This window comes from Cavia porcellus, unplaced genomic scaffold (assembly GCF_034190915.1).
Source record: "Cavia porcellus strain 051 isolate PalLab524CR breed Dunkin Hartley unplaced genomic scaffold, mCavPor4.1 scaffold_23, whole genome shotgun sequence".
Taxonomy (NCBI): Eukaryota; Metazoa; Chordata; class Mammalia; order Rodentia; family Caviidae; genus Cavia; species Cavia porcellus.
In genome coordinates this window covers 13,879,437-13,894,360 of record NW_026947506.1, presented here as the reverse complement: position 1 = coordinate 13,894,360, position 14,924 = coordinate 13,879,437, and the positions used below count along the sequence as shown (strand labels likewise).

Below are 14,924 nucleotides of genomic sequence, written 5' to 3'. Positions count from 1 at the left end.
GTGAGTTCAATCCCTGGTACCGATAAAAAGGAAAAAGACAAAAGAAAAAAAAAAAAAAAAGACTATTGGGCCTGGAACTGTTTCAGGTAGCTGATTTAGTTAGAAAAGTTATAGGCAAAAAAAGAAAGAAAGAAAGAAATATAGGGAGTCAGACAGAGCTGAGTCCTCGAAGGAGCCAGAGCATAAGTTCAGATATCTTGCAGCCTTGAAAGAGACAATCACCTCCCACTGTGGGCCAGATTTCAAGAAAAAGGAAATGCAGTACAACCAAATCACAAGGGCCAACGTCCAGCTACTTCTCTATTGCCCTGAGGAAGTCAGGAGTTAGTATCCCATCCCCTACACGAAGAGACATTGCTGTTAATCATGCCCGCTTATTACGTTACTGGTTCCATTTTTTCCTATTTAATCAGTTTTATGTGAGCAATTAATCTTACTTGTTGACCACAGTTTTGTCAAACCTTATGCCTACTTTGCAGTTTCCCATTTCGCCCAACCTTGGACCCATTTAAATTGATGATTTTACTCTTATAAAGTCCCTAGAAAAGACAGTCTTTGGCAACCCTCTCAGGACCCCTTCTCTATCTCTGAGACAGAAGCTTTCATTCTCACATTAAATATATTGTTTAGGAACACTCTGTTGTTCCTAAACTTAATTTTAGAGAACACAAACTCATACTTAACATACAGTAGGTTTGGAGTTTCATTCCCCTTTATCAGAACCTTCTGAACACAACTGTGACCCATGCTCAAGAAAAGTCTCCACTGAGTCCTATAAGAAAATAGCGTCAAAACTGAGACCTCAGGGTAAAGCGTTTAAACGCAAGTGTTATTAGGCAGGCAAGATGAGATTAACATTTTATAATAGAACCTGGTCCAGAAGTCTCTGCATTACAGTCTTGCACCTGAGCTCTATCCACTCTTGCAGGAAAAGATTTGTTTTACTTTTCCCGCTTGGCCTTGAGGGAGGAAGTCAAACAATTAAAAAGGAGAAAACCTTGTAAAACCATCCAATCACAGGTGACAAAGGGGGAGGCTCTTCCGGTGTCATGGCGCCAAAGTGTTTGCTGCTAGCCGGTTGCGGTGAGGACTTTAACGGAATGGGCTGTTTTCTGTGACTTCTAAAAGCTACAGCCTGTATAGGAAAGACCGTAGGAGACCCTCAAGCTGAGCAATGGTAACGTTGTGGGACGGGAGCTCTGAAATGGGGCAGAATCTGAAAGAGATCCCGTTAGAATTGGTCAGAACTAACTGTGGTGGTTTGGGGCCTGGGATATAGCTCAGAGGCACATCGCATGCCTGAAAAGCAGGACGTCATTAAAAAAAAAAAAAGCACGACATCGTGAATTCCAACCCCGGTACCAAAGAGAAAAAAACTAACTTTGGTGCCTGGGGTTCCCCTACGTTAGCTCCAGATTCTGATGTAGTGTCAGATGGGTATTGAGTCATTCTCTGTCCATTTTTCCCTTTACTGATAGAACGGAAAGAATCTCACAACTTCCTAGATGTCTGAGAACTGCAACTTTTGTAGGGATTTAAGAACAGCAAAACCACGAGGTGAGATGGGGGTAAAATGGGAACTCGCAATGCAGTGAGGCATGAGGTGGGACACGATTACGGTCAATCAATAAGATATGAGTTAATTGCTCGGGAAAAATTGATTAAATTGGAATCCAACAGGGAAGGCAGCAACGAATAACTGGGCCTTTACAGCAGGGAGTTGGGTTAGTGGCTTCTTTTGTCCAACCCAAGGTGATGGATATCTATTGAGAATATCAATCCCTGGTGTTCATACTTAGGGTGTGGCTCTGTTTTGTCTTTTGTCTTGAGACCTGGTCCTCAGCTGGAAGTGTTTGTTACCTCCATAGTTGGAAGGTACATGGTGTTCTGCGCTGGCTCCTTTGAGGGCGTAGCCCTCTCTAAATGCCTATAAATATTTCTACTTAACTCAGCTGCCTATAACATTGCTAGAGCAAGAACTGTTCTGAATTCTCAAGACATTTTGCCCACTGTGACACCGCCAGCATGAGTCACCTCTTGAGAAACCCACTGCTACATTTGCATCTGCAGCATTCTGGGAAGAGAAAGGATCTTGGGGAGATCCAGGCGCAGAGTCAAACTGGAGATGGATGCTGTGGTGGTGAGCTAGGTCTCTGGTTTGATTCCTGTCAGCAGCACAGCTAGAGAATCTGAAGGTTATAAATATCTGTGATGCAGGGTCTCATACCCACAACTCCTCATCAAACTTTTGCTTCTTAGTCTTTGTAGAGATCTTCTAAATTTCCATAACCTTCCTACATTTCCAAACTCATGTTAGGTATTAAAAATTTCCTGATAATTGAAAAATGTGTGGTGATGTTCCTCACTGGAGGAGCACCTGCCAAACACCCAGTGAACTCCTGAGTTTTGTACAGAGCAATGAAAAGAAACTAAAATTGTAATTATTTAGCTGACACTTTCACTCAGAATTAGACGGTTTGAGTTTGGCCATGGAGTTAGAACACTGAGGAAAATACAGCAGATGTCAAAGACTTAGCAAAGGACGGGGAAGATGTACCTGAGAGAGATAACTCCCAAAAGGGGCTGCCTATTATACCTACATTGAGAGACACCTTGAATTGGGGCATTTACATGGACATATATGTGTAGGAGTGGAAAGGAGCCAGGACATCATTTCTGTATTAAGGGCTATAGTTCTTGGCCTAATTGTTACATTTTTAAAATACTTTCAAAGGAGCACTGGAGTAGGGGGGAAGCCTGAAGTAGAAGTAGTACAGCCTATCAATGGTATCAATGGATAGGTATGAAGGGTTGTTTGTTTAGCCAATAGTAGTGTCTACAATGTAGAAGATTTGGGAAACTCAGATTGTCCTTAGGGTAAACATGAAGGCAGACTTCTGTGCTTGCTTGTTCTGTGATGTGGGCCAAAGGTCACAGACTTGAAGAAAGGAAGGGAATTTAATAATAGGTAACTGTGCCTTCTGCTTCCACTGATCAGCTGATGAAATCATTTTTGAGGCAAAATCTGAAATGAGGAAACTGGATTTGGTTTAGATTTAAAATTAATGTGTTCATTATAACAGATGTAGAATGATGGGGATCCCCAGTGTATCAAAGATTTCCAGATGTTCTTGATGATTAACTTATTAATTTATTTTTTTGAGACAGGTCTCACTTTGGAGTGCAGGGTGGCTTCGAATTCATGGTAATCTTGCCTCAGCCTCGTTGAAGCTGTAATTATAGGTGTGCACCACCATGCTCAGCATGCTTGGTTGTTTTTTTGTTGGTGTAGGGACTGAAATCTGGGATTTTGCTCTGAGCTAAGTTTAAATTTTCTAAAAATTTTTGAGATTTCATCTTACTAAGTTGCCCTAAGTGATGTGAATTTTTGATAGTGATTGTAACTCATGTAATGTAGGGATAATACACATGTGTGTCTATACCAATTTAAGTTTGGGATGTCTTTATACACTGCGATGTACCAAGATTTCAATGCTTGGATAAAGTATCAGTGATGTGTGGCAGTTCACACCTTTACTCTCAGCCACTTGAGGACTCTGACAGGAAGTGACGCAGAACTGGCCTCAAGAATTGGGTATGACCCTCTTTAAATACAAAATATGAATTATGGGATTTATCACAATAGACAGTAACTTGTTTAACATCCCCTGGGCCTGGGAAAAATCTTCTGAAAAATACAGAAAAATCATTTGGTGGAAACCTTAGTTTTCAATTTTATTGTTTTAGTTCACTAGTGATGGTACAATATTCGCTCATGATGGAGGACAGCAATGATGAGTCACTGCTCTTCAGCAATAGGACACTGATGCTGAACAACTAATGATTGCAGTGGGCTCTATTTAGTGAAGTTCATGAGGTTTTAGTATTTTAATATGGAATTTGGATTATGTTATATATATTTCCCCAAACACAGATTAAGGAAATGTATTGAGCACTTTGAAAGGATCCAAGGTATAGAAGTAATGTTTGCTCCATTAGGTACATTCTGTGCACCTTCAACATATGTCATTTTCCACTTCCTTTGCATTGATCATGATATTCTTTCTATCTCCAGTAGTGTCATTAGATTCATACCTTTACATCCTGTTAAAGTCCTTTATAGAACACAATGCTCAACTTACTGTTTCTCTTTTGAGTGCTGTAGTAATTGGGTTCTCCAAAACACCTGAATCAGGAGAATAACATGAGAAGTATTTGGAAAAAGGAACACTGTGAGTTTGGGGGATTTTTCCTTGCTTTGAGTTGTTTTCATGATCAGGATCCTTATGAGATGCCCCACTCTGTTCACACTGTCTAGCTTACATGACCCTAAGAAGGGGATAGGTTAGAGAGCAGTGTGAACACTAGCCACCAACCATATGCCTGGCTGAAGATAAAGCACTTCCATTTGAGATTCTAATTTATGCTGGTTTTGGAAACCTTTCTAACTCTTTTTCTTTGGGTAAACTGTCTTGCCATGCCAGTTTGCCTGCTCATGGAGCCCACTTTCATTTCTATAACATTAATGGGTTGCAGGCATGTCTGTCCAGTACTGTAACTTCCATTAGTCTTTTGCCTTTACAGAGATATGCAGCTCTCTCAGAAAGGAAGTGACTTTAATCCTTTGTTACATGTCCCATAAGTCAATAGAGACTGCATTCTCTGAAAGTCCCCTGCCTACTCTCTGTGGGTATACTACAGATAGCCATGGGAATGGCCTATGACATAGCTGAGATACACTACTGATTTTAGTTTAATCCACAGTTTAGTCTGTCTGTAGCTTCCAGTGGGTGTCATCATAAAGCATGAAACAGCAGAGGCTGTTCTAGCTTTTCACACTAGTGACATCTGAAATATATCACACAGGTGATAAGGACAAGGAGAGGGTGTCCAAGGATAAGCAGAGACTACTTTGGACAGACTGAGCCTAGGTTTGAGGTGCAGAGGTAAAAATTTGGCAATTCTTGGGGTCTTAACCCATTCTTGTAGCCACTCATTCAGGAGCTGTGTCCACTGTGTCTGCTGTCAGTCATCTCAGCAATGCTAATTCTGCACATGAGAAAACCTATAAATATGTCTCAACTTTGTTTCTGGTAATCATGACATAGATCATGAGAAACATTTAGAAGCATCTTGGGGGTAGAGGGTAAGGATGTTGAACAATGTCACAGAATAAACGGGACAAATCTTTTTAGATGGAAATCTTGGGCCTAAATATCACTAGTGCTGGGGCTGGGGATTTAGCTCAGCGGCTTAAGCGCCTGCCTTGTAAGCAGGCACTCGTGAGTTTGATCCCTGGTACCGATAAAAAGGAAAAAAACAAACAAACAAACAAAAAATCACTAATGCTGTGCTTGATGATCCTGCTGCAGAAGAATTTTCTTTCCATATTGTACCTCTTAACATCATGATTAGATTATACCCAATGGCTTCCTGTACATTTTATATGCTGGCTGCAGACCCTAGATAGAAATAAGCACTCTACATGTGTTCTACCACTGAGTTACACCCCAGCCTCATGTATGGATATTTTAGTTCTCAAATGGGAATATTTTAGATTGTTCATCCTTATTTTTACTCTTTCAGTATTCTTTGGGTAGATTTCTTTGTACTGCTTTGTGTAGGTGTAATTCCTGACAGGGACCCCACTGTTTGTCTCCATAGCATTCTACTTGCCTTTGCACAGTTATGGGAGAGCAGGCTTGTCCAGTGCTATCACTGTTATAATTACTACAGAGAACATGCTCTGCCTTCCCTGGAAGCAAGATTTGAGAACATGCCTTGAAGGCTCAGGAGCATCCTTGCTGGTGCATACAGACTGTATTGTTTAAAATCTTACAATGCAGACTGTATTGTTTAAAATCTTACTAGTGAGCTTTAGTTTCTGATCACCATCAACACTGGAACTTTTGTAACTGGAGAAGTTTCATGGATTCATAATGAAATTTAATTGCTTCCTTATAGTTTTTCTCTATTTTATGCCTCCAGTTTTAGGCATTCATTTTTGCAATTTCTTCTGCAAATTACTTTTTAATACATACTTAGCTTTCTCTGTATATTTCATGGTGCTGACCTTGAGAGCTATTTACGGTTTCTATATTGATTTAGTTTTAATGAGCAATAAATTCATGACAAACACTATTTTCCAGTTAATCTTGTCTTTGGCAACATATGTGTCTGTATCATTTTTCTCAATTTTTACATCTTGCTTTTTTATCAGTTATGCACAGAAATTTATCACTTTCATTTTCTTTCTCTTCACTTTTCATTTTTCTTTTTGATATGACATATTAATTTTTCTTTTATCTTAGAACACAAAGATGGTATCATCTGTGCTTTGATAAACTGAAAAACTGAACAAACAGCTTAATTATAATACAGTCACATTTTTGTTGTATGTGGTACTTAGGTTGAGCTTAGGGATTATGCAGGCTAGGGAACCATGCTACCACTCAGATACATGCAAAGATTAGAAACCATTTTCCAGTATACACTTATATTTTGCTAGGTAATGTTCTATCCTGGCCTTGAAACTCTCTCTGCCCATATGTACTGGGCCTATAGTTGACTTTGGGTATAAACATGTTGTCTAGAGTTAGGTAAAGATTACATCAACTTGGTGACATAAACTGTAGAGATTTCTTACCCCTTTTTGGATTACCAAGAATACATTTCAGACTATGGCAAGCTGAGTGTATAATTTTTTATTGTAATATTCTTATTTGTATGTGTTAGCTCCACATAATGAATATATTCATCCTGGTGAATTGGTACATACACAGATGGCATCTTGATCAATGTCTCAAAGCTTCAGAGAATCATTTGAAAACCCATATCTTTAATTTTGTGTATTTGTATTTATCTAGTATAGAAATTCATGAAATGATAATGATAAATCTGTTATAATTCTTATTTTCTTTAAAATAACCTTGGTTACCTAGGCACAGTCTTATGCCTTTGTAATCCTGGCATTCAGGTATCTGATCCAAGAGAATCAAATATTTTTGCACCTGGAATGGAACTCAGAACCAGCCCTTGCAGGCAGGCACAGTGCCACTGAGCTGCTACCCTGGGCCTCGAGGATCAAATACTGGTGGCTAGCTTGTATCACATAGTGAGCCCGTTTCTCTGATGTTAATCTATCTATACTTTCATCATTGTTCCTCATTTTTTGTTTTGTTTACCTCATTCTAGTTGTTACTGACTTTATCTTTTCCAAGATATTGATTAGTTTTTATTAATTTTTCTTTGAATTCTTTTGATAAAATGTCTTCTGATGTGCATTTCTTAATACTTGTATATTTAACTGAGATCACTTTTTCAAGCCATATTATATCCTAAAATTATCATCTAATTTATGTGTGTTTTGATTTTATTTATAGTCTATTCATACCTTGATTGTAGCAGCCATTATGGGATGCCTTTGATTACATTCTTGTGTCTGCGTTGAAATGTTAAAAGTAAGAAAACTTTCTATCTTATTTCTGTAACACAGGATGGCTTTCTGAGGTAGTATCACAGTAAATGTTATAGAAGTTAGTAGGAATGCACAGTCATGGGAAGAAAAACGGTTTCTCTTGACAGATGCTTTTTTTTTTAAATCGGTACTGGGGATCGAACTCACGACCATGTGCTTGCAAGGCAGGCGCTTATGCCACTGAGCTAAATCCCCAGCCCATCTTGACAGATACTTTGACCAGTATCAACCCTGCTTATGTGTTCATGTCCTGACTTATTTTACCATGCCAAAAGTGATGCATAGCATATATTTTACTCTCCAAATGCACAAAACTGTCTCCTGATTCATGCTGATGCCCATAAAGAAGAACACTGTGGCACATAAACGAAAAAGAAAAAGGCTCTCATAATTCTTCCCAGTCAGGGGTGCTGTCCAGGAGAATGTGAGAACTGTATTAAGTCTCTTTATTTCTGATCATTTCCTAATGAGCCTCAGGTTTTTCTACTATTGTGTGAGGTTCACCAAATAACTACTGTTTGATATGAAATGATATTAGGTCTTCCTTTGAATCTAAGTTTCCAAAGAACCAAACTCCTACTTTGGTAGGAAAAGATAAGTTGTGTCTCTCTTGAGACCTGACCAAGTTTTTTCTGCAATCGTACCTTATCACGTCATTTTCACATAAAGTGAAGCATATGAAAACCAAAAAGAAGTTGATTTAGAAGATTGTTTAAATTCTCCATCAATAACAAATCATTATACTCTACTTTTCATGGAGTAAAAGAATTAGGTATATTGGGAACCTCCATGGTATGGCCTAATACCAGCTGAACTCTGTATCCAAGGCTGAAACAGTGATGCCTTTGCACCTGGATTATCAACAATGTGTGAGCTCATAAAGGCAATCTTTGCTTTTATTGACCAACAGTTTGTGACTCACCCTGGGGTCTTTGACAGATTTTTGCTTCTGTCAGGAAATATACATGAGACATTTTGTTTCATGAAAAATTTATTAGTAGAGCAGTATCTGAAATTTACAAGAATTGAAATAAAATCCCCCTTATTCCATCATCTACATTCAATCTAAATGGTGCTGGAACGTCTTACAAGGCTCCCACAGGCACAAAAGGATTAAATTTTTCAGAGACTTTCTGCTTCTTCATGGTCTCCATTCACACAGTATTTAATATGGGTTCTCTCCATCCTCAGGATCCCCACATACCTGTGTTTCAGACTGATTTCTCTGCCATCAGTGTTGGTTTTAACGCGTATAAAATGGCCACGAGATTCAAAGAACGTTTTAACATCACAGGTGATCTGACTTGAGTGTGGTGCCTTTGCCAACTATGCAGTGAACTTCTGTATTCCATACTCAGCAACCCAAAACATTGTCACGTTAATAATTTGTGTCCTACTCCTACTAATAGCAATAAAAACAGAGATTGTGTTTTCCCAATAGTGTAAGATTAGGTCACAAGCCAAAGGAGAATGATAGGAGAGTTTTTATTGGACAAAAGAAGACTACTACTCACTGATTCCTTGGAACTGTTATGAGTGAGTGACCATGTGACCAGTTACCAGAGCTGATTACAGATAAGCAGAGCACAGAAATTGCTCCATTGTTTAATGTCACTTTACCCTAAGTGACTTGGTGTATTTAAAATGATGATTTGGAACTTAGGGACTTTAACCAGTTTTCTTACCAAATAATGTTCAAACTGTAAAGATCAACATAAAGCAGTGATCACTTCTGTGTGATGCAAGGGTGTGTGAAATCAAGGAAGCATATAGTTTGACACCTGGGCACAGGTAGACAGAGGGTAAAAAATGCCAACTGCAGGGAACAAAGATAAATGGGGCTTTTTTACAGGGCTTCAAAGAAGGTAAGGGCCATTAGGTGGGAAAAGCTTAGTAAATGTCAGTGAGCAAAGTTCTCTAGATGTTTCATCCATCAGTGGACAAAGTCCTTCAGGCATTTTGTGTGAGTGCGGGGGTGTCTCTAGATATCCAGGTGCTTACATTCCATTTTGTCTTTTGCATCATCTTGTGTTTGCTGAGAACAGTGGTTCTGAGGTGAGTACTGTTCTGCTTGCAGACACATTGGCCACTCAGAGAACCATGTCCAAAAGGAGCCCCATATTCCTGCCTCTTTGTTACTATAAACAAAAATGAAAAGGAAGTAAAGGAGAGATGGATGCTGTTTCTCATGACTGCTCCCTGAGGAAACATGGGCTGAGTGGGTATCCCAGTTGGAAGGAGAGTCCTGGGGAAACATTTCATACTGGATAAAGGGGAACAGCAACAGTTGCCAGTTAGTGATTGTCTGATGTGGTGCTGTATGAATTGTGACAGGTGTCTAGAAACACAGCAGCCAGAGAAGTGAAGGAGGATTATATATAGACCAGCAGTCCTGCTGAGGAAGGAACCATGAGGTCCATCTCCAGACATTAATGCAGGAGGCAGGCATACATTGTCTAATTTCTGAGGCCTTTCCTCTAAGGCTTTTGGTTGTATCTTGTACTATGGCTAATTGGTATGTGTAAAAACAACACCTTTTCTTAGATTATATGTAGGTCACTTTTTTTCCACCATTAAGAGGCCTAAGGTTCATTGGTTTTGGACACTCACTGATTCTATAGAATAGGATTGTGGATTGTACATTCACAGTGGCTTGAGGTATCTCTTTAAGTTTCTGAGATAGATCTTTTAAAAAAGAATGATAAGTAAGAGAGAGGTTGCCAATGCAGCTATTCCTATTCTTGTTGTAGCAGTGATTCTCAGGCCAGGAAGGAAAGAGATTAGCTAAGTCACATTGCACTGGTGGACCTGGGCCTTCACTGTAACAAGGAAGCTCTGGTTTCCCAGGCCTATGTCTAAATGTGGTGTATCATACCTATGTACATATCCAAGTTCAGTTTTTGGGAAGGCACAGAGAGGTGGAGATCCTACAGAGGAAGAAGACACCATGACTGTGGACAAAATTGATTATGCATTCTAAAAAGATAGTTAAATCTACTGTCTTAATTATCCCAAATGTTTAATTTGCCTGGCAGTACAGCCTCTGTAAGTGGTTGAAAATGCCTTCTGGTTAGAGGAATCTGAGGAGGTGCTGTGGTATGTTTTTCCCAGTGCAAGAAAATCCTCTTGATGTCTACCAGCTACTCACAGGAATGACAAAGTAAGCAAAAGGAGGTAGAGCGTGCATAGGAGTCTGAGTGACAATGTGAGTAGGGGCTAAAAAGCAAAGGAGTTGATTGATTGGGAGATTGTAAGTTGTTCAGTGATTAACATGAACAGTGGAGGTTAACAACATTAGTATACGTTACACATGGAAGGTGTCCAAACAGAAACCTGGAAGACATATTGCAGTGAATAAAAGAGGGACTTGGAAAGTTAGATCAGAGTTAGTGGTTATTGGGATATCTGAGTTTTACTTGATTCCTAATAATGAGTGAGACCCATCAGATAAATTTGTAAAAGCTAGACTGTTCAGGGCTGGGGCATTACCTCTTTGAACAGCAATGTGAGGGGAAATCACAATGAGAAAATGAGTGCCAAGCCTCCATAAGGCTACTGTGTTTAAAGGGAGACCCCTCCTATATGCTGTGATGGTGAGATTTCTGCTAGCTCATAACTGGAGCAAAATAGATGTGGTCCCACAAGTGACAGCTCATGTGCAGACCCAGAGCCAACAATCCTTAGCTGCAGAGAGATTAGACCAGTTGAGTAAGGTGTGGGTAAGCTATCCTGTTGTGTACAAACTGTTGAACATTGGTAGGGAGACTCTTTTGAGAGCATCTGTGGGGAAAAGTGAAATTATACTGGTGAATGTGATTGTGTACATACAAAGTGATTCCATCCTAGAGGCAAGAAGCAACTGAGTTACTGTACAACAGAAGGGAAGGAGAACACTCAGTAAGAGGCCTACTAAGAACAGAGAGTGTCTGGGCTCTGCCTTATTTGTCACAGGCCTCCACATAAAGTATCAAACAGGAGAAGGAGAAGAAAGGAGAAAAATAATGTGCCTTCCTGCGAGGAGAAATAACACAATGTAACCTAGAAGAGGTGATCATCTATCCAGCTGTAGAAATACTGGAGAGTAGGAGCCTGATGTTCAAACCAGGTCAAACCAGCAAAAACTGATCAAATCAAAAGAGATGAAATGGCACAATGTATAGGGCCAGGGAAGTTAGGTGTTTTCTGGAATTTTAGTCAGCCTGAAAGATGTTGGGGAGATTACTTGTACCTTCCATGGAGAGGAGAGGTCAGGTGAATATTCAACTTGACATAGTTTTACTCTGGAATGTGAGTGCACTGCAGGGAGTGTGCACATGGCCCACATTGGAGTGCTCTAGAAGACTCTAAAAGATCCCTTCCACTTTGTCTGCAGGGATCAGGAGTTTAATCAAAGTTCATTCGTTAGCCAGGTTATCATGGTAAGGCAAGTGTCAGAAGGCAGGAGAAGGTTAGCAGCACATTGTATTTCTTTTTGGGCCTATTGTAAATCTGGGAGATAATCTCTAATAGACCTCTGGAATGAGATCCTGCCCAATCAGAAAGCTTCAAAGTACAAAAGCTCAAATGAGTTGTACCGAATAGATCCTGTAGGAGTGACTTGAATTCTGAGGAAAGCTATTGGGGAGAGGTAATCAACCCTTCCTTGTGACACCCTAAGGAGCCAGTTAGTTCTTTCTACCTTTCCACATGAGTTTGGCAGATAGGGATTGTGAAGTATCTTTGTATGCCAAGTGACCTGGACACTTTCTGAGTAATCTGACTATGCAAGTCAGTCCAGTATCTGATTGAATGGAGGTAGGGAGACCAAGTCAGGGGAGTACATCAGTTAGGAGACAATCAGTGAGTGCTGAAGCTTTTTTGAACTGGTAGGAAAACCTGTAGCAACCCAGTAAAGATTTCAACCAGAGCAAAAGATACTGAATTTTTGCATTGTAACATGTGGGTGAAGTCAATCTGTCAGCCCTGGGTTGGGTAAAACTTTGTGCCTGGAGTGTGGGAAAAGGAAGGGACATCAGGGAACTCTTGATTCATAGTTATCAGCCAGACAAAGCACTCAACGTATAGTATAAAACAGGGTCTTCCAGGAAGGGAAGAAAATAAGTGGCTCAAGTAAGCAGACTTCAAGTTTGTAACCCAATTTCATGATAATGAAAATTATCATGGAGAAATGACAGGATAGAGTAGGTGTATGAGGCAGGGAAGAGGAGTTTTGAACTAGGAACTAACTATCCTTTGTGAGGTTGTTTTTGTATTGTTGATGATCAGAGGGTGAGTAGGTTAGACTGAAGAAGGAAAGGGCAAAGTGTTTGCCTTTTGTAGTTTGGTAGGAGAGATTAGCTGCCTCCTTAGTGGTTTTATCTTCAAAGACATTTCCAATGGCTATGGGAGCGGAAAGTCCCTGTCCTCTACAGTAAACCACGGCCATCCATGTTGACAGAAGAGTTGTCTGGAAAATAGCCTTAAAGCATAGGGTATTGCTGATTGAGGACCCCTGAGAGGGGACAAACCCTTGAAGTTCTCTATGAATATCTGAGTTATACTAGCCAACAAAATTTGTTCCTAATAAAGCATCTTTGGTCTGTGAGTTGGGCTTAACATTTGCATACCTGTGGAGTGGTTCAGTTAACCACCCCAGAAAGAAAGAAAGAAAGAAAGAAAGAATGAATGAATGAATGAATGAATTTCTTCCTTGCTCTGGGAATTTCTTTTAATTTTTTCATGATTTACCGACTCACTCATATGCCTTCTGCTTCCATCAGTTAAATGAATCATCGCTTCCTTGTGTTTCATTTGACCCTCCTCTCCAGTCTGATATTGTCAATCATGTTTCCTATCACACACTACAACTTTACCCACACCCCTGACATTATTTTGCACATGCACTTTGGTGGCCATAATCTGTGCTGTGCCTCATATGTGACCCATCATTTTAGAGCTGCAGCAATTAGAAAATAGTACATGAAGATCTTTTCCAGATAGAGCACATAAAACCAAAGACTGAAATTCATTTGTGAATCCATTAGGGTCTGCTTGTTTAATCTGGCAACACTTGTATATGGGCACTATTTATTGTACAAGATCTATTTAGTTCTATGTCTTGACATAGGGCTGCAAAAACTGGACACATGGTATTTCTGTCCACTGATCCTCTCATCTTACAAAATAGATCAAGCTGGAATACTGCACCAAAGTCATGTTGCCATTCAGATCCCATGTCTTTCCACCTTCTAATTCATGCTTACCCCACTGTGAACTGCAAAGAATGATCCATTTCTGTTCCTTAAATCCTCCCCTTTAAAATGCTCCTAATTCCTCATAACCCCTCTTAAATTTTATGCTTCAGAGCGGGACCCCAAGCCACCCATGCTCCAGAAGGGAGCATTTCACACCTTGAAGACCTCTTTAAACTTCAAATGATGTGTCCTTTTACTTCCTGATGATGGCCAACCAAGAAATATATCATTGGCTGGATGTGTGGGTCCCTAAGGCTGAAATAAAAAAAGCAAAACACACCTTCAAAAAGACTGCTGTCATTGAAAAAGAACACTCAGGACATATCCATAAAAGGGTTATGAGAAAGCTTTTTTCCCTTATAACTGTGGAATAGAGTTGCATCCATTTATTTATAAAAATTTAAAGTTCACACTATTCTATGGCTTAAGAATACTCCATTGTTAAAAAAACAACCTTCTGTATCCATTCCTTAGTTGGTAGACATTTAGCTTGTTTCCAAAATTCTACTATTGCAGACTGTGCTGCTGCAAGCATGGGTTTACATATTTCACTAAGTATGATGTTATTAATTCTTCTGGGGAAATGCCTGCAAGAGGAATAACTGAGTTAAGTGGGACCTGTAACACTAGTTTTTTTTTTTTTTTAAATCTCTGATTTCCACAATGGTTGCACTAGGATACAGTTCCACCAACAGTGAAATGTTCCTTTCACCACACAGCCCTCCAGCTTTGATAGTTAACTGTCTTCTTTATAAGAAGCCAATGCTTCTGTGCTGAGATGGGATCTCAGTGTTGTTTTAATTCACATCTCTTGAATGGCGAGAGATTATTTGACATTTGTAATTGCTTGTGCTTCATATGTCTTCTGAGAAGTGTATATTTTTTTTAAAGATTAAGATAGAAGAGGATGTAACAACACAGGTCAGAGGGGTAAAAAAAGTGGTGGCTTGCTAGAGGGCTGGATGCAGAGTCTCTGCAGAGAAATCAGATCAGATGCTAGAATATGACAACATAGAGAGGGCCAGATGAATGGATAATGATTCTCTTTAACCAAGGTGGTAATTGAAGGTAAAAATAAAACTAGGAAAAAGAAGGAAAAGCAAGGATGGAGAGCTGAAGCCCAGTATACTCACTGAGCCCCATTCCACACTGTATGAGGCACGCCTGGAGGGTTTAATGTTGTGCTGAGATTGTGGCTGCTTATAACAGGAGTC

The 14,924-nt window shown here is 39.7% G+C and overlaps 1 protein-coding gene across 3 annotated transcripts in view; it reads left to right on the top strand.

The window, feature by feature from the left end:
• The first annotated feature begins 1,034 nt into the window (after window positions 1-1,034).
• Window positions 1,035-14,924, top strand: part of LOC101788901 (zinc finger protein OZF-like) — a 36,377-nt gene continuing 22,487 nt past the window's right edge. For 2 of the 3 annotated variants that reach the window (XM_063233826.1, XM_063233825.1), the window contains exons 1-2: window positions 1,035-1,177; window positions 1,479-1,557. Coding sequence is in view for 1 of the 3 variants with exons in the window: in XM_013143331.2 (XP_012998785.2) it covers window positions 1,175-1,177 (3 nt within the window). In the remaining 2 variants the exon portion in view is untranslated. The remainder of the gene's footprint in view (window positions 1,178-1,478; window positions 1,558-14,924) is intronic. The other variant, XM_013143331.2, reaches the window with a different exon arrangement.